The sequence below is a fragment of the Castanea sativa genome, chromosome 1 (assembly GCF_040712315.1).
Source record: "Castanea sativa cultivar Marrone di Chiusa Pesio chromosome 1, ASM4071231v1".
NCBI lineage: Eukaryota > Viridiplantae > Streptophyta > Magnoliopsida > Fagales > Fagaceae > Castanea > Castanea sativa.
The window spans coordinates 782584-800267 of NC_134013.1; the positions used below are offsets into that span (position 1 = coordinate 782584).

The following is a 17684-nucleotide window of genomic DNA, read 5'->3' on the forward strand; positions in this document are numbered from 1 at the left end:
GAAGAGACCCAAAATTTTTGCATGGATTAATTACCAAAAACAAATCAGGATAACATGAATTCAAATTAAGAGCTTAGAGCAAAGACTAATGGATGTCTTCAAAAGACAGTTGTATTGTATACCCGGATAGTAGACTTCAAACTAATCTTTTTTATAATGTAAGTTTACAACAGAGGGAATTGATATCAAGATGATCTATTGCCATTTCTTGATGCCAACAAAGTTTCTAAGTGTCATATTTTGAGTGCATCACAAGTATGACTGTAAAGTTTACTAAGCCATGTTTAACAAATTCATGTTCGTTTTATCACTCTAAGCTTGACACCATGCTTGAAGTTGAGAATTATGCCATATTCAAGTTCCAAAGGTTTTTCCACGGTAGGTGAATGTCGAAATACATATTTCCGGTATAAATGAATCAATGAGAGCTTTATTTCTTGGATGGAAAATTTCTGACCAATGCATGATCGAGGCCCAATTCCAAAGGGCAAAAAAGCATAAGGATGCCTTTGCTTTTCTTCTTCACAATTTGGGTCAAATCTCTCTGGTCTGAACTTTTCTGGGTCTGGGAAATTCTTTGGATCTTTTGCTAGAACTCCAAGTGCTAGCCAAACCCATGTCCCCTGCTCATCAGAAAATGAAGTACATGACACAAGGCACATGTACAAGTTCTAGTCCACATTCTAACATATAAACAAACATAAAGGCCGTGGCATACATAAAATACCTTTGGAAGAAGATAGCCTCCAATCTCTACTTCTTTTGATGTTTCTCTTGCAACCAATGGGGAAACTGTGTAATACCTCATTGCCTCTTTAATGACCTGCACTCAAACCATCAAAAGAATAATGAAACTCAATTGTTGCATAGGCCTCATTGCAGTTAAGATATATCGGGAAAGGCTATATGTGACTATCAAATACAAAAAAAGGAAATTTTAAGAGCCTTACCTGTTCAAGGTAAGGGAATTTGTTTTGAAGATCATCAGCACTTATTATCTGATCAGGGGGAACAAATCCATCAATCTCTTCAAGTAATTTCTTCTCAACTTCTGGATGTCCAGCAACTAAATAGACAACTGAAGACAATGTGAAGGCTGTGGTAGCTGAGCCAGCAAGCAAGTGTTCATAAGTAACTGCACTAATGTAGTCTGGGGTGAAGACATTCTTTGATACCGTTTGTGACTCTCTCGCGTTCAATATGAGTGTCAAGAAGTCCTTTGAACCTCGTTCCCGAGTTTTCATTCTCTTTGTCACGATCTCATCAAGCCTGCCACTCAGTTTCTGATTGTTACGCTCAACTTTCCAGTCCATAGTGCCAGGAATTCTCTTCAGGATCTGCCTAAAAGGTTCCTGAAGTATGGGGACAAGTAGACCAAGAATGATTGAAAATGAGCCTGATAAGTCCATTTTAAGCTGTGTTGTGGAGTAGATGTGCTTGTTAATAAAGTCTGAGACTTCATTATCATCATTTTGGTTATCATCAATGTTAACTACATCACTGATTGATTGCGGTTTAGAGAGGCCAAAGTTGACACCAAAGGCTGCTTGTCCGATGACATCAGTGGCCAATTTGAGGGAAAGGTTAGAGAAAGTGATGTCTTCTTCTTTCAAAGAGTGAAGATTTTCAGTTGCAGATTCTATAAATTCTTGCATGGTGGGTATTAGACTGGCTAGGTGTGATGGCTGGTAGACTGATAATATTGTGTTTCGCATGGTTGACCATCTAGCATCCCTGCAAGTAATTCCAACTCCCATCAGTATATATCTTAAATGACATTCTTGATCTGCTGCCTTCGAAGTTTGAACTTCTCAGTAGAGAGTATTCAATTTGCCATTTGGCAACCAAATCCTCATTTCACTAGAAATAAAGAACTCCCCTAGTTCATTGCAGGAGGTAACATAACTTTAGCCTAAAATGACATGCAATTCTGAATAAAGTAAAAATTATTCACCTTAGGAAAGAATGTCAAAGAGATTTACATGGTCATAAAATTTTGTTTTTGAAACATACACGGTAATAATATATGTATGTGCAAAACTCATGCATTTAAACCATATATGACACAAACCCTTAGTAAGTCATGGGACGCAATGGGAAGATTTCATTTCACAGTTTTTGATTTTATGTCTTGGATCTAATAGTATACGAATTGTTTAGTCATTTAAAATAGTACTAGATATATGTTTAGATTTGTAATAATTATTCGAAACTATAAAATTGATCTATTTCTAAGGGAGATGATCATTTTCCAACTCGTTTGGTGCATCATGAAGGAATGGTTCAAATGATAAAAGCGCAGTGTACACCTACAATTACAAATTAGGTAGGAGTATGTCATTGTTGTAGTTACAAGAAAATACCTGGTGAAGAAGAGCCCCTTTTGGTGAAGAGGGGAGGCCGAGATTGGTGAAGGTATGCTTCTGTTTGGAATATCTTTGAATTTCTTTATTCCTACTTCTTTACAAAGCTCAGGATCTGCTACAATTATCAGTGGCTGTCTGCCCATGTGAAACCTGCTCTAAGCATAAAATTTTAATTAGTTTTCCTATGTAAAAGCATGCATCTTTGTCCTTTTTTTAATATATATATTTAAGATGTAGAATTTAAAACCATGAATTCAGTGTTATGTTATTCTTTGCAAAAGTCCTATCATCAATTATCACTCAAATCATGATCACTCAAATCTCCTTTGTCCCATCTTTTCCTTTGATGATTGATAACTATTAGTCTTGGAAACAAAGAAAAAGCATGTTTTACTGTTGTGCTCTTTTCTTTTACATTAATAAAGTTTTAATCTAAAAAAAAAAAAAAGAAGAAAAGAAAAGTGTATAAAAAAAGGAAAATACTAAATTTATTACTAATTTAAAAAAAAAAAATACTTCCAAACTACTAAAAATTAGTGTTATATTAATAGCATAATAATAATAAATAAACTTTTGAAAATTTTTTTCTTTTTTTTTTGTTTCTATGTTTTTTTTTTTTTTTTATATATACAAAATAAAATTTCTATTCTAGCTTAATTTAAGTGTATAGGTGTGAAGCTCCTTCCTGAATTTTTTTTTTTTTTATACAAGATATAATTCTACTCTAGCTTAATCTAAGTGTATATGTGGGTTAAGCTCCCTTCTAGAGACTTGAACCTGGCCATTTTTCCATACCTCACAAGCACTTATACTTATAAAGTAACCATCGCACTAAAAGTGTCCGGTTGTACTTCTTCCTAGAACTTGAACCTGAACTTTGTGCCCACTAGTATTTATTTTTGTGAAATGACCACTGCTGCACCGTAATAAAATTTAGAATTAACTGTGGCATGAGAAACTGGAGAGGCAAAATTATTACTAGTTTTCAATAAGCAAGGTCGGCCAGCCCTTGAATGTGGTGGTCATCAAGTGCGGCATAAGCTAATGTGCAATCCAATTAACTGTATCAAACAGTATTAGGATCATCTCCACGTTCCTTTCGCTTATACTATTACCTTTATAGTTCATTCACTTGAGCTTCTTTCTAATCTTGAAAGTGAAATATCATTGAATACCATACTATGGAAAAAGAAAGAAAAGAGATAGGCCCAATATTGCTAGGTCCCATTTGACCAAATCATTAAATCCTTTGGTCCCCATGAACCGTCTCTAACCCATAGGCCACATGGTCTCTTCCACTTTTGAAAGAGGAAGATAGATTGTTGAATCAATTATCAACTATTAAAAAAGATAGGTGGCATTTAGTGGACTAATGGTACCACCTTTTTATCTATCATATTGTCCTAAACATTCTTTTTACTATGATGTATAATTGAGAAAAGACTAACAACAAGATTTAGAAGTTGAAAGTAAAAGTTATAAGAATCTTGTATCTTGGCGGTGTTTCCAACAGACACATTCACAATTTAAATTCTCTTTTTCTTATTGTAACTATGGAATTAAAAAAAAAAATTTGAAAAAGGACTCAAACAAGAACACTGTAAACTCTGTACTGACCTGAAAATAGGGCCATATCGTTTGGCAATGACTGAGAACACATCAGGGCCATGTTTAGCGAGCAAGGGGAGGTGGCCAAGCAATGGAAAGGTTGGTGGGCCAGGTACCCTTCTCACACCCCAGTAAGGTCCATACATGTAGCCCAACACTCCTGCTACTAAGGCCAACACTGTGAAGAAGATTGATACTGCAGGAACACTAGTAAAGAGCAATTCCATTCTCACAAATCTTTGAAGGGTCTCAAGGCAAAAGGCCATATTTTGAAAGAGAGAGAGAGAGAGAGAGAAGTGATTGGGTTTTGCAAGAGCTTGATATAAGACTTAGTAGTATAAGTTAGCTTGGTTTTATACAGAGGGTGATAGGGGTCCCTGGTTAAGAGTGGTTGGGCAAGGAGAGAGTGGGGGTGTCTCACTCTCAGCCTATTGATAGTTAATCGGTACTTTGTCTGCATATGCATCATTAAATTGCTGAAATGGATGCCCATCGTCTATAATGTTTTTTGTGTTTTTTAATGTATCTATGTACCAAGTGTTTGCCATGCCACAGACCCTTTAAACTAACACGTACGCAACTCTGTTTTAAATTAGGTGCACACTTAAATTTTTTATATTTAATCCGAACTATGAAGTCATGAATTTCAATAAAATTATATTTTTCCTTCTCCACCTGCAACCAACAAGTCAAACAACAGAAAGATCAAACAGTTGCTAACTGGTTTTCAGCATCATAAATTAGCTGATATGCTTATGCCACTTATGTGTGGCACCATTGGTGCTGGTTTCTTTGATTTGCAAATAGAGCAAAGAGTTTGAAAGTTGAAGTCTCTTTCCTTTCACTCATTTTTAGTGCCATTTCGACAGACTATTATGTGTAAGAATATGGTAAACCTCCTATATATGGACCCTCTTCTGGTTTCTTCTTCTTTTTTTTTCTTTTTCCATATAAAAGCTTATAGAGGTTTACACGTAATTAAGAAAATGACTCTAATGGATTAGGTTTCTTCCAATTCAATTTCCAAAAAACGATAGTGGCTTTAAGTTCTAATTTCATAACTGGGTTGAGGGGTCAATACTAGTCCTCGGATACCCCATTGCCCTGCTTATAGAGCACGTGTATCTATCCCCTACAAAGCACTTATATCTTTCCGCTTCATTGTATATAAATTCAAACCCAACTCATGGATTAGATGCCCTTCAATCCCTGCCGTATGAACACAATATTCCTCCACTAAGTTCGAACCTGACCACATTCATAGAAACTAGTTCTATTTAAATATAAGGCGTGTGACATTTTAAAATCAGATGGATTTAAAAAAAACACTTTGTTTGTTTGTAATAGAGGAAGCCCTATCACCAAATTGTTGCAGGAAAATTGCCTCCATATAGCATTTCTACACAAAATTAATTGTGAAAATATTAGAGAGTCCAAATAAGATTTTCACAAATAATAAAAGGAACAAAGATAAAATGAAAAGAAAATAGAAAATCACACATAATAAAAAATTCATAGGATTTAAGTGATTATGCTTGTAGCTTATGTCCACTCTCTTACTAACAAACATGGAGAATACATATGGTATAATCCTCGCACTCTCACTGTACCCAAACCCCAATAAACTCCATGCTACTCTTTCACAAATACAAAATTAGCAAAGAGAAATTATTTTCCCTCTCAGCAAGCTATTGCCGCTCCACCACTCTCTTTTATACACGAAGGCGCGTATACATGGAGCAAAAAATTTAGAACTGTTTGATAAGTTGTTTTAAGCCGTGTAATATTTATGTTTAAATAATATTACACGTAATTTCAAAATATACGAGTAAAATATCATTACAACATCACCAATCCGCCGCTGCTGTGTCGGCAAGGCAATAGTCTTTCCATGCAAGAAAGTCACGTCTCATCATGATATTGCATTCAAGGAGATGTGATATCAAAGTCACGCTGCTTGACAAACTGGCTTGAAACAACGCAAGATCCAAGCCTGATATTTGGTTGCATTAATTAAGGATTGGAAAGAAGCATAGCCACCTACTCCATTTAGGTCTTAGGCATGACATTTAAAGCCACATCCTGACATAAATCACATAAAATCAAGTACCTTCTCAGAATAGCAGAACACAATAGTTCAATATTTACGGTCCACTCAAGTCCATAAAAGCCTAAGATTAAAACTAATGCATTTTTTTTTTTTCTTTTGGAGGTAAAAACCATGGTTTTAAAAATCGAACCGAAAATAAAACCGTTTTTTTCAAAATTTCCGGTTTTTGACCGGTTTTTCCTGGTTTTTGACCGGTTATTGACCGGTTTTGATACATATAACCGGACCGGACTGCACCGGTTTTTCCGGTTGGACCGGCCGGTCCGGTCCGGTTTTTAAAACATAGGTAAAAACTAATGCATTGTTGTTGTTGTTGTCGTCCAAATAAACTTACAAGCTGATTACATCATGTTAGGTAATTGTTAATTAGAAACGACCAGCCTAAAGATTTTTTTTTAATGTATTCGTCTTCATTAGAAAGGAATACCCCTTTGATTGGAATGAAAATGACATTGCATGAGATTCCTTCTCATCTTATCTTTGTCTCTAACATGCTTAATCATGTGATCATATCAGTGCTCTATCTATGGTTAGCATTAAATACCATTGGTGGAGGGAAAAAAGATGATGGAAAACCGAGGATAGAAAACGATGGGGTTATCACTTTCCTCATTTTTGATAGCATTAGACAAAACTCAACGGAAAGAAAGAGATAAGGGATTTTATCCATGGTGATGTGGGGGGCTCCACAAAGTTTCTTATACACAAAATAAATGGACGGGAAATAATAATAATTTCACTTTCATATGGGATCATCTTTACAAATTGTTGACCCCCATTTTTTATGAAAGTCCAAATATAGCAAATTATTTCAGACCTACTGTCTTTATTTATCTTGTAGGGATGTACATAGATCGGGTTGAATCGGATTAAAGCGATTTTTTGACCCAACTTATCATGGTGAGTAAAAAAAATTCAACCTAACCCAACCCATCACATAAATCCAACCCAACCCACATAGATTGAATTGAATTGGATTAAACTCATAGGTTGGACAAATTTTTAATTATAATTATTATTAAATTGAGTAGAAAAAATAAATATATAAATATATTAAAAAAAAACCTAAAGATCAGTATCAATGTAACTCCTAAAAAACAAACAACAATAATGACTAAACAACAATATATCAATGTAATTTACTAAGATTTGTATGAACTAATTGACTTTTATGTAGGATAGAAAAAGTTAGTAATTTTTTAAATAAAATTATTAATTATATAATATATTTTAAATATATGGATGGGTCAAGTTAGGTTTGGCAGATTTGAAATTTTATAACCCAAACCCAACTCGTAATCAAAAAAAAATTTGTAACCCAACCCACCAAGCCCTAAAAACCAATCCAACCCAATAGATTGATTTTGACAAGTTGGTGGTTTGACTGCACACACTTAATATCTTTTTTATTTTTCTCACATTCTCACATGACATAAACTCATTAATGGAAAATTTGAAGGAATATTGTATGGAAGGTAAAAGTTCTTGGAGGTTGGATCTGGTTTAGTTAAGTCAACATATTTCCAAAAATTGATACAAAACCAGATTGTTGTGATTTCCAAATAAGAACAAAACTCAAGCTTGCCATTATTCTAGATGTCCAACACCAAAAGCTTTATTCCTTATTCAAGGATGGACATGTGTCTTAACCTATTATAAAGCCTGCTCGCAAGCCATGCATTAATCAAATCACATTCCCACCGACCTTATATAATAGAAGTATAACAGTCAATTCATACATATTTTAGAAACAAATGAAATTTTTATATGTATTTTGTCCTCTGCACGAAACAGACAAGAAGGAAAATAAAAATATTTTCTTCCCTCTTTTTTTTTTTTTAATTATCATTTCCATATTTTCCATCAATCCAACCAAACAGGCCTGATGTACATGTGTTAGTTCAGTCTTCTGCAATCCATTATCACTAGAAGTTTAGAACCGAAGCTCTTGCAAAATGTCATCCTACCCTGCTTCACTACAGTCTTCACCAAGGAGATGTCTCTTCTACCATACAGGGGATTAAGAGAACCTTTTTTCTCTATTCAATTCTTTTACAATTTACTAATTCCTTTATTCTATTAGTTCCATATTTTCACCCTTCATAGGTCCAGATCGAACACCTAACTCTTTCTGTCATTCATGTCTACTTGTGACAAAACCCATAGGGCCCATCCTATTCTCCTTCATTTTCCCAAAAAACAAAAGGCTTTTTTTTTTTATAACAAAGAATGATATGATATGATCTCTAGACTATTTCTCTAGTCTCCTTCGTTATGCCATAGGGCCCATCCTAGTCTCCTTCATTAATGTAGCTCCTGGTAAGTACAAGATTTACAGAATTAAAGATTAATTTATCATTTAATCCCAAAAATAAATAAATAAATAAAACAGAATTGAACATAATCGAACTACATACATAAGGTATTACTATCCAACTAAACTACTCAGAAGTTACACCAGATGAAGTTTCAGTTGAGCACAAGAAATGGTACCTGAATAGTTTTGGCCAGATGGTAATCCACACAGCCATAGAAAGGGAAAAACAAGAAAGACATCATAGGAGAAAGTTTCTTATGCATCATATATGTTTTTTTTTCCCGTTTTATAGTGTATGGATCCCACAGCCTCTTACAATCTGTAACACACTAGGGAAAATGCATGTATCTAAGCCAAGAAATAATTATTGCAGAGACAGAAACAAGACCAAACTTTCCTGTCCATTAGTTGCAGAAAGCTAAACCAGCTTGCATACAGATACCTCTTAGTTCACAGGGTATCCGGGCCACGGTCAACCCAAAAATAAAAATGTGTTTTTAGTGCTTATTCTAACGTGTTATGAGTCTAAACTTACCAAGAAGAATATAAAATCCTTAATTGCAGCTTGGCCAAATACGCACAGACCTTACAGCCATTATGCACCAAGCAATGAGCTGAAATACATTGAAACTCTGTAAGAGAAACTGAGAAAGCCATATTAGTCAACCAGAAAAAATAGGAGAAATTATAAGATCTCATGATGGACAAATGACGCAGTCTAGCATTCCACTAAAAGACTAACACTTAATTAAAATTGTTAAGTCATAAAATTTTTTAAATAGAAACTGGTTAGTGACTTAGCAATTTTAAATAAGTGAAAGACTTTAAATAAAATGATAGACAAGTGATGCGGTTTACCATGATGACGGTATAATTTCTCCAAAAATATACTACATTCAGAAACCGAGAACAGCTCATTAACAACACAAATAATAGTAATGCAAGCCATATAACAAACTATTAACAAGAAGTCCATATTTTCCTCAAAAAAAAACAAAAAACAAAAAACAAAAAACAAAACAAAAAACAAAAAGTCCATATCTACATCCAAGGAGAAAAATGACAAAAAGCGTTTGAGTACTTTCTGTACATAGCTATCATCCGCATGGATGAAGTTTCTATGCGTAGCTGATATCTACATATACAAATTAATGAATTGGAACTCCCCAGCCACGATAGTTTGGCAAGGTATCAAACTTGCATATATACAGCAGAGGCTGTAGCTGTAGCTTGGGAATGAGTCAATGCTTAATGCCCTCCTTATACAAATTTCCGTTGGCTAGACTGCCTGCAAAATGCAGACCATAAACAACAAATCATAAGCCTGTGAACTGATTCAAAGCACACTAGAAGGTATTATAAAATGGGCAAGCCTTAATTATAGTTCCTTAGATGCTATACCTTATATTTCCCAACTAAATTCAATCACATGAACCACATGGTTACTGAGGCAACAAAAACAATGTTGCCTTTTTCAAAGAACAATGACAATTGAAGTCAATCATGTGGTTCATTGGTCAATATAACCTTGTGATTGAATTCTATTGGGAACCTGAAGTACAGATACTTAATAACTGTTCCTAAGTTTTGCTGAAAAAATATATGGATGATTAAATTATCATTAAAGGATACAGAAGAAGAGCAAAATGTGTTGGTCTCTTTCCAACTCTCACCATTCCTGCTGCATAAGAAACCATACATTTATCAACCAGAGAACAAATATGCGAAAGTAACATAATGACCAAACTGGAGTTTTCAACACATACCTATTATGAGGGTATATATGAATAGAGTTGCAGAGACCAACACAAACACACAAAAATACCACAACATCATCATCTCATATATGGGGTTGGTCATGGCATCGACCTGAGATAACCATTTGATCGACGAGGTCTTTGAAATCATCACCCCAGTCGTCAGGTTCTGCGACCAAATCCTCCACTTCCACATCAATTTCCGACTTATCACCAAACACAGCTTCTTCTTCCGGATTTTCAGCGATTAGATCTTCATTCAATAGTTCTTCCCATATGGTCTCATTGACAGAATCCAAATTGGCACCACTTCTTGTGAGTGCTGAACTTGCAATTGGGTCATTGATATTACTGCTTGATTCATTGTCCAAGGCAGCTGAGAAAAATGTTTCCATAGTTGCCATTTCTTCTTGATCTTGACTTGTAAAGTCCACAGCTTGGTTACTGCCTGCCAACACAGACACATCTTCTTCTTGCAAATTCTCCACACTTGGGCTTGCAGTAAGTCTACGCTTTCGACCAATTTCAACACCCTGTAGTCCTCTTCTTTGAGCACTAATCTGACTAAATTGCTGGATAAAGGATGGGTTATTGAGTGCTTTAGCAAGAAAATTCATTAACTGTTGCTGTTTCCTCTCAGTGGTCTTTAACCTACCCTCCATTGCAATCATTTGTTCCCTTGAATTCTGTTGTTGCTGCCTCAACCTCTGTATTTCGGCCATTAGCAAGCCTCGATCTCTCTTTAATATCTCAAGCTCACCTTCTAACCCATATTGTCCCAATTCAACACAAGCTCCTCCTCCATGTTGTTGCGTACCCTGTGTGACATGTCTTCTTCTTTTGATGGTCTTTAATAGATGCTTTTGCCCTGCCAGAAACCCTTCGTTTGCGAATTCCCATCGATCAGGATCAACCTTTCTGAAACCCTGCATTCAATTACAACATTAAAAGTAATTAGAAAGCCTTGAAATTTACAACAACAAAAAAAAAAAATGATGTAGCTGGTATGGCCAACCAAGACTAATCAAATGAAACCTTCAATAAATTATTTTAAGTCACATTTCAATCAGAAGAAACCTAGGTAAACTATTAATTCACAACCAAAAATAAAGAAATATAAAATCGAATTTGTGTGAGCGACTCAAACCAGCGACAAATTAGACAGCAGGACACTCAAATGTATGGTTAACCAAGAAATAAAATTAAGATGGAAAAAACAAAATCAGACAAAATATAACTTGACATAGCTGTAATTTTGAACAAACGAAATAGAAGATATCAATCAGGTCCAAATTTCATTAATCAGAAACTAGGATATTCTCTATGTTCAAAACATCATACAGTAGGTGTGCACACACTAAATTCTCACAAAGCTCCAACTTTTACGAGGTCATTGAGAAGTGAGCAAACACTGAATTCAATTAGGATCAAAACTAGCATTCAGTAGAATGCAAATGCATTATACATAATTCTAAACGTTACGACGAAAATTTTCATAGCCTCAGAGTGCGAACTGATAATTAAGCAATACTAGCAATAGCACATGCAAACCAAACGTAGTTGAAACAAGGGAAAGGGAAACGCACACTTGAGACTGATCAACTCATCAGAATCAACATGCAGCCAAGCAAAACTACCAAAACACTTATTCACCATTACCCAATTGAGAAGTATCTGAATGAATCATTCGAACATTTAAGCCCCCAGAAAGCCAAAAACTTTGAATCAAAGAAAAATTTTGCACACCCATTAAAATATTCAAACAGTTCAGGGATTTGCAATAGTATCAAAATGAAGAAAGCAAAACAGAGCTAGAAGAAGCAAACCCTGATGCAATTTTGCAAAATCGTCACCAACAATGCAAGAAAGATCGCAACTTTAGCATGGGGATACAGTGATACTTACATATGTATTGAGCTGGCGAACGAAGCTTGAGAAATTACTGTGCTTGAAGTGGCGAGGAAGAAGGGTGGTGGAGAATTTGTGAGAGTCCCAAACAACGAAGCTATTGCGAGCTCTGCTCCACGACACGATCGAGTCAGTTGCTGGGTCTTCCACCATTTCAAAGGTCTTGGTCAGAAATGGAGGAGGGCCCACCTCGTGTAACCCCTCCATTGGTTGCGGAGAAATGCTTGAAGATGAAGAGGACGATGATCCCGCACCGTACGTCACCATTTCTTCTTCCTTAACTATCACTCCCTCCATTGCTCTGTTTTCTCTAGGATCGAAACAGGAACAGCAACAGAGTCTTGTTGTGAATTTGATGCAAAATTTGGGTTCTTGAGAGAGTTTTCTGAATTGGGTGTTGTGTCGAAACTTTAAAATAGTGAGAAATTTTGAGGCTTTAAAGTCACAAAGACAGAGTATTCAGAGAAATTTCAGAGAGTTTGGTGACTTGGTATTGTTGTGATGTGAAGCCAAATATAATAAGAGTTTTTGAGAGAGTTTTGTGAAGTGGGTTATAGTTTTTGAGAGTTTTGGAACTTAAAAAAAGTGAGAAAGATTGAGACTTTTTTGAGTGTCGGACATGGCTGCTATAGCTTTGGGAAGCAGAGGAGAGAGAGAGAGAACGGGATTTTTATAGGGGTAGATAGGAAACTTCTAGAGAGAATAGATATTTTTATTTTTTGTGTGCGTGTGTGTATTGGTGTCGGCCTCTGATGAAGTTTGTATATAGCTTTTGCCACTTGTCACGAACACTCATCAGAACGTTACCACCAGACATTCTAGAAACTTCTCCACATTTCTATTGTCTGGGCTGGGCTTTTCTGGTATGGGTTGGGCTAGTTAGGCCGACATTATATATATGGGCTCACTAGGTAGGGACCATGACAAATGGCAGATCCTCCAACGGGCCGACAATAGCCAAGCAAGAGACCATGGTAAAAAAATTTATCCTCGAATAATTGATTTGAAGTTTAAATCCTTATTATATATATAAAAAACAAAAAACTAATCGGTGTCTTGACTTGATTATAAATTTAATCATTACAAAAAGAAAAAATCAATTGAAATCTTAACCGGATGATAAAAAATCAATTATCATAGAGCAAATGTCACAATTTAAAATTCTATTATTAAAAAAAAAAAAATTGGATAATTTTGGGGAAATTTAAACTCTTGACATCTCATATGGAAGCACCAAAAAATACTAAGGTACAATACTCTTTTGCATCTTCAATTTTTTTTGGATAAATTGCAAATTGCACCCCTAAAGTTTGGGATGATTGGATTTTACACTTGTCGAGGGTTTTTTTTATGTTTCTTGTACCATAGACACGCGTCTTGATATTATTGGACAACGCTTAGCCTAGGCTTTTTCTAAGAAGGAAGTTGGGCCTAGTGCTTCACGGAATGGGTTTCAAAGTACCATTCTGCCACTGCCAGTTTGTGCGCAAGCCGATCATGAACCACTTGGGCTCGGCCCGATAAAAAGCTCATTTATGTTTGTTTGTTTATAAATAAATCAAGCTTGAGCTTTAATTTTCGGTTTGTTTGATAAACAAGTCAAGCCTAAGCAAAAAAAAAAAAATTGTTCGTGAACAAACTCGTGAACGATCGGGTTCGATACAACACAAGTCAAGTTTAAGCTCGTGTATATCTTGATAAAAGGCTTGATATATATTTGCTAAATAAACTAAATATTTTTTACATTACACATATTTTAATAATAAAATTTCCCACATGAGACCACTTTTCAATACCCATTACTTTAAGTTTTTTTCTTTCCTATTTTTTTTTAAAAAAAAACATTTTTAGCAAAAAATAAATAAATAAATAAAGTTTGGAGTTCACGCTTTTTCTAAACTTTTCAGTTTCCACTTCTAGAGTTCTCTAGTACAGTAGTACTTCATGCATACAGCTGGACTTCACCATCTTAGCCCATAGGTGTCCCTTTGTTGTCAGTTTACTAATTTAGTCATTTACTAAGTAATGCTATGTATCCTTTCCATCTTAATAGACTATATCTTAATAGTTAATACAGTTTAGTTTTTTCTCTGAGTTCTCTCTACCGAAACTTCACAATTTAGTTCTATCATTGAACAAAAAAAAAACCAATTCAGTTTCATTCAAACTAAAATTCTTGGCTATCACTCAATGAGTCCATGTCTATCCTATGCAGTCTGCAACTAAAACTCTAAGGCTCTCTTGGAAAGATCGAAGCTTCTCAAAGAAGCTTCAATCTTTCTCTCTTGTATCATCAACTTCTTTCTTTTCCCCAAATTCTCAAGGTTAGAATCGATCAGCTCTCTCTCTCTCTTGTGAGGCCAAGAAATTCCACCAAATTTGCCCTATATCTCTTTGCAACAAATGAACAAGTCCTAGATTTGGAAGAGTTAAATGCTAGCAAAGAGGATTTAGAGTCCGGTGTTTACCAAATCACCATGTAATTTAAGGGTTCTAGTGGGTGTGCAAAGAGCTCCGACAACAGCTCTAGATTTGGTGTAGTATTTGACATCACTACCATCTTCACTCTCTACCTCCATCTTCCAAGACATTCATAGCCTTCTCTCACCATACGTAAATTTTCATGTTTAAAAATTTTCTATATATTTTTATAGTTGTTTGCACTGTAGTTTGTTTGATATTGCAAAATAGTTTAGATTTCCAAGTTATGGTTGTTTATGTAATTTCTATATAACTTAGAAAAATCTTGTTGGTTGAATTCGTTTGATAATAACTTAACTTTGTAATTAGTGGATTGTGGTTATGGAGTCTGGTATGTAATTTGGAATGGGTCTGTGCTTTTCTTTTCCTGAGGTGCAGAGTCCTTTGTGGTTAGCTACTAAAAATATTATAGTTTCTTTGTATTTAGCTTTGTTTTGTGCTATGTGCTATATATTTTTGGATATCAAATTTGATTTCTTGTTTATTTATATATGTTTTGGAATGTTAATTTATTATTTAGATTTGTGAAATGGAGAGTCAACAAATGGATGCTCCTGCTACTGAAAATCTAGATGTAGTAATTAATATTGATGAGAATGAAGAATCTATAAAAAATGATGATGTCAAACTTGAAAAAAATCCATTTGAACAAAAGAAAAGGAAAAGGACATCTGTGGTTTGGAATGACTTTAATGAAATTATTCTTCCTGATGAAACAAAAAAGGTTCAATGTATTCACTGCCTTAAAAGACTTGCCTACTGTAATGATGGTGCAACAACATAATACCATAGGCACTTGAAAGGTTGTCTAAGTCCTAAACTAGCTGATAAGAAGCAAAAACGGTTAGTTGTAAATGGTGGTGTGGAAGGTGAGGTGGCAATAGCAGACTTTAAGTATGACCATGCCAATGTCAAGGAAAAAGGCTTCACATATGACCCTTGTGCATGAATACCTTTTTAATATGATGGATCATGAGGTTTTTAATGTTTTTATGAAAACTGCTACTTCATATTACCAGAAAATTTCATTCAATACTGCAAGGAATGATTGCAATTCTACTTTTGAGTTGGAGAAGAAAAAATTGAAGACTATGCTTGGTAGTGTCAATAGAGTTAGCCTTACTGCTGATTTTTGGAAATCTGGACAAAAAATTGGGTATATGTGTCTCACCTGTCATTTTGTTAACTCTAATTGGAAATTACAAAAGCGAATTATAAATTTTTGTAACGTACCACCTCCACATTCTGGAGTTGTAATTTTTTATGCTATCTTTAAGTCTTTGCTTGATTGGGGGCTTGAAAACAAGGTGTGTACAATAACCTTGGACAATGCTAACAACAATGATGCAGCTGTAAGAATTTTGAAAGATGTTATCAAAAGGAAGCTCATGTTGGGTGGCAAGATCTTTCATGTACGTTGTTGTGCACATATCATAAATTTGTTGGTACAAGATGGGTTGAGTGAGATTGAAAAGGTGATTGAAAATGTCCGTGAAAGTGTGAAATATCTAATTGCATCAGAAGCTCGTCTTATAAAGTTTGGTGAGATTGCAAAGCAATTACAATTACCGTCCAAGAAGTTGATCTTAGATTGTCCCACATGTTGAAATGCAACATATGCAATGTTGGCTGCTGTCTTGGAGTTTAGAGAGGTGTTCCCTAGGTGCAAAGATAGAGATGCGGGGTATAATTGGCTGCCTAGTAATGAAGATTGGGATAGGACAGAACATGTGTACAATTTTTTATCAGTTTTTGAAGAAGTCACAAATGTCATATCAGGAAGTGAATATCCAACTGCAAATTTATTCCTTCCTGAGGTTTGGAAGATAAAAGAAGTTTTAAATGAGAAGTCATTTGATGAAAATGATTACATTAGTGCTATGGCATGTAAGATAAAGTTAAAGTTTGACAAATATTGGGGTGAATGCAACTTTGTAATGGTCATAGCTACTGTGTTAGATCCTCAGTTCAAAATGACTTTGATAAACTTTTCCTTTCCAAAGATCTATCAAGGGTTTGAAGTAGCTAGAAACATTGATCGTGTTCATGATTCCTTATATCAACTTTATAATGAATATGTTGTAGACTATACTTCAAGCAATGCTGAAAAAAGTGCATCTAAATCCACTGAAGGTAGTAGTAGTGTTGGTGGCAATAATTCAAAGTTTAAAACTAGAGGTAGAATGGAGTTTGATCCGTTTGTTAGAAATGCTGACGACACACAACCAACAAAATCAGATTTGGATGTGTACTTGGAAGAATGTGTCTTTTTATGCTTGGATGATTCAGACTTAGACTTTGATGCTTTGGAGTGGTGGAAGGCTAACAACCTAAAATTTCGTATTCTCTCAAAAATGGCATTTGACATACTTTCCATTCCTATCACCACAATAGCTTTAGAACCTGCATTCTCTACAGGAGATAGAGTAATTGATATGTATCGAGGTTCTTTTTTATCAACAAAAACTGTACAAGCTTTACTTTGTGGTGGTGATTGGGTTCGACCTCTTTACAAAACTAAGAAACAATCAAAAGTAAGTATTCATCACATTTATTAATTCTTTTTTGAAAAACAACTTAAATTTATTTTAATTTTTGTCTATTGTAACAAAGACTTGGAATCTAAAGCTTCTAAATTTTTTTTGTAGGTTGAACCGGGGTCTACTAGCATCATAAAGATAGCCATACTTTTTTCCAAAATGATGCTATCTTAAGTGTATTGTTTAGTATGTGTTGTGGGGACTAAAAGGACCTAAGTAAGTATTTGGGCATCGGGCTTTGTTGATGGGCGCTAGTTTGTTTTAGACTAAAAGCCTCTTAGAACTGTAGCTCGGCCTATGAGTTGAGAGTCCGAGGATTCGTCCGAGGACGAATATCTCCTCGGAAAGACCCACGATGACCTTGGGATTCGCCAAAAAGATCAAGGCAGAGTTCTGGAAAAACCGTTGGTTAAGAGGGGTTAAGCACCCTCCAGACGCAACGGTGTGAGGAAAATATCTTAGAAAAAGGCTGCTACCTCCACATTAAAGGCCCTGCACCTACCTCACTGGCCACATTAATGGGGGAGTGACCCATGAATAGTAGAAGTCAGCCTTCTTGTTATAATTTAAAGACTTCCAGAAGGTGGTGGATGGGAC

The 17684-nt window shown here is 35.2% G+C and overlaps 4 protein-coding genes across 7 annotated transcripts; 2 read left to right on the plus strand and 2 right to left on the minus strand.

The window, feature by feature from the left end:
• Positions 1 to 93: 93 nt before the first annotated feature.
• Positions 94 to 4377, minus strand: LOC142621690 (cytochrome P450 711A1). Its single transcript, XM_075795026.1, has 5 exons — positions 3984 to 4377; positions 2364 to 2516; positions 951 to 1734; positions 728 to 823; positions 94 to 623 (listed from the first exon to the last, which is right to left on the minus strand). Exons 1-5 carry the CDS (start codon positions 4238 to 4240, stop codon positions 294 to 296), a joined length of 1620 nt encoding a protein of 539 aa, XP_075651141.1. The 5' UTR covers positions 4241 to 4377; the 3' UTR covers positions 94 to 293.
• Positions 4378 to 9357: 4980 nt separating this feature from the next.
• Positions 9358 to 12717, minus strand: LOC142622719 (heat shock factor protein HSF30). Of its 4 annotated transcripts, none has more exons than XR_012841955.1 (3): positions 12064 to 12717; positions 10168 to 11084; positions 9358 to 9689 (listed from the first exon to the last, which is right to left on the minus strand). XR_012841955.1 is itself a non-coding variant. In XM_075796248.1 (3 exons), the coding sequence occupies exons 1-3, from the start codon at positions 12361 to 12363 to the stop codon at positions 9643 to 9645; spliced, it is 1161 nt and encodes a 386-aa protein (XP_075652363.1). In that variant the 5' UTR covers positions 12364 to 12717; the 3' UTR covers positions 9358 to 9642. The 4 variants fall into 4 exon arrangements, 1 of the variants encoding a protein (XP_075652363.1); XR_012841953.1 differs by having other exon boundaries at positions 9358 to 10079; XR_012841954.1 differs by having other exon boundaries at positions 9358 to 10082.
• A 2732-nt stretch (positions 12718 to 15449) lies between these two features.
• On the plus strand, positions 15450 to 16154 carry LOC142619703 (zinc finger BED domain-containing protein RICESLEEPER 2-like). Its single transcript, XM_075792936.1, has one exon. The coding sequence runs from the start codon at positions 15450 to 15452 to the stop codon at positions 16152 to 16154; it is 705 nt and encodes a 234-aa protein (XP_075649051.1).
• A 15-nt stretch (positions 16155 to 16169) lies between these two features.
• On the plus strand, positions 16170 to 17261 carry LOC142619715 (zinc finger BED domain-containing protein RICESLEEPER 1-like). Its single transcript, XM_075792957.1, has 2 exons — positions 16170 to 17081; positions 17196 to 17261. The coding sequence occupies exons 1-2, from the start codon at positions 16170 to 16172 to the stop codon at positions 17259 to 17261; spliced, it is 978 nt and encodes a 325-aa protein (XP_075649072.1).
• The last annotated feature ends 423 nt before the right edge of the window (positions 17262 to 17684 follow it).

Excerpts from the sequence above, each read along its gene's own strand:
- LOC142621690 (XM_075795026.1), bottom strand. The coding sequence starts at position 4,240 with ATGGCCTTTTGCCTTGAGACCCTTCAAAGATTTGTGAGAATGGAATTG. Across the intron at positions 2,517-3,983 it reads CGATATGGCCCTATTTTCAG|GTTTCACATGGGCAGACAGC; the intron begins GTCAGTACAGAG and ends TGCTTAGAGCAG. Across the intron at positions 1,735-2,363 it reads AAGGGGCTCTTCTTCACCAG|GGATGCTAGATGGTCAACCA; the intron begins GTATTTTCTTGT and ends AATTACTTGCAG.
- LOC142622719 (XM_075796248.1), bottom strand. The coding sequence starts at position 12,363 with ATGGAGGGAGTGATAGTTAAGGAAGAAGAAATGGTGACGTACGGTGCG. Across the intron at positions 11,085-12,063 it reads TTCGCCAGCTCAATACATAT|GGTTTCAGAAAGGTTGATCC; the intron begins GTAAGTATCACT and ends AATTGAATGCAG. Across the intron at positions 9,690-10,270 it reads CGATCAAATGGTTATCTCAG|GCAGTCTAGCCAACGGAAAT; the intron begins GTCGATGCCATG and ends TGCATTTTGCAG.
- LOC142619703 (XM_075792936.1), top strand. The coding sequence starts at position 15,450 with ATGCCAATGTCAAGGAAAAAGGCTTCACATATGACCCTTGTGCATGAA.
- LOC142619715 (XM_075792957.1), top strand. The coding sequence starts at position 16,170 with ATGTTGGCTGCTGTCTTGGAGTTTAGAGAGGTGTTCCCTAGGTGCAAA. Across the intron at positions 17,082-17,195 it reads AAACTAAGAAACAATCAAAA|GTTGAACCGGGGTCTACTAG; the intron begins GTAAGTATTCAT and ends TTTTTTTTGTAG.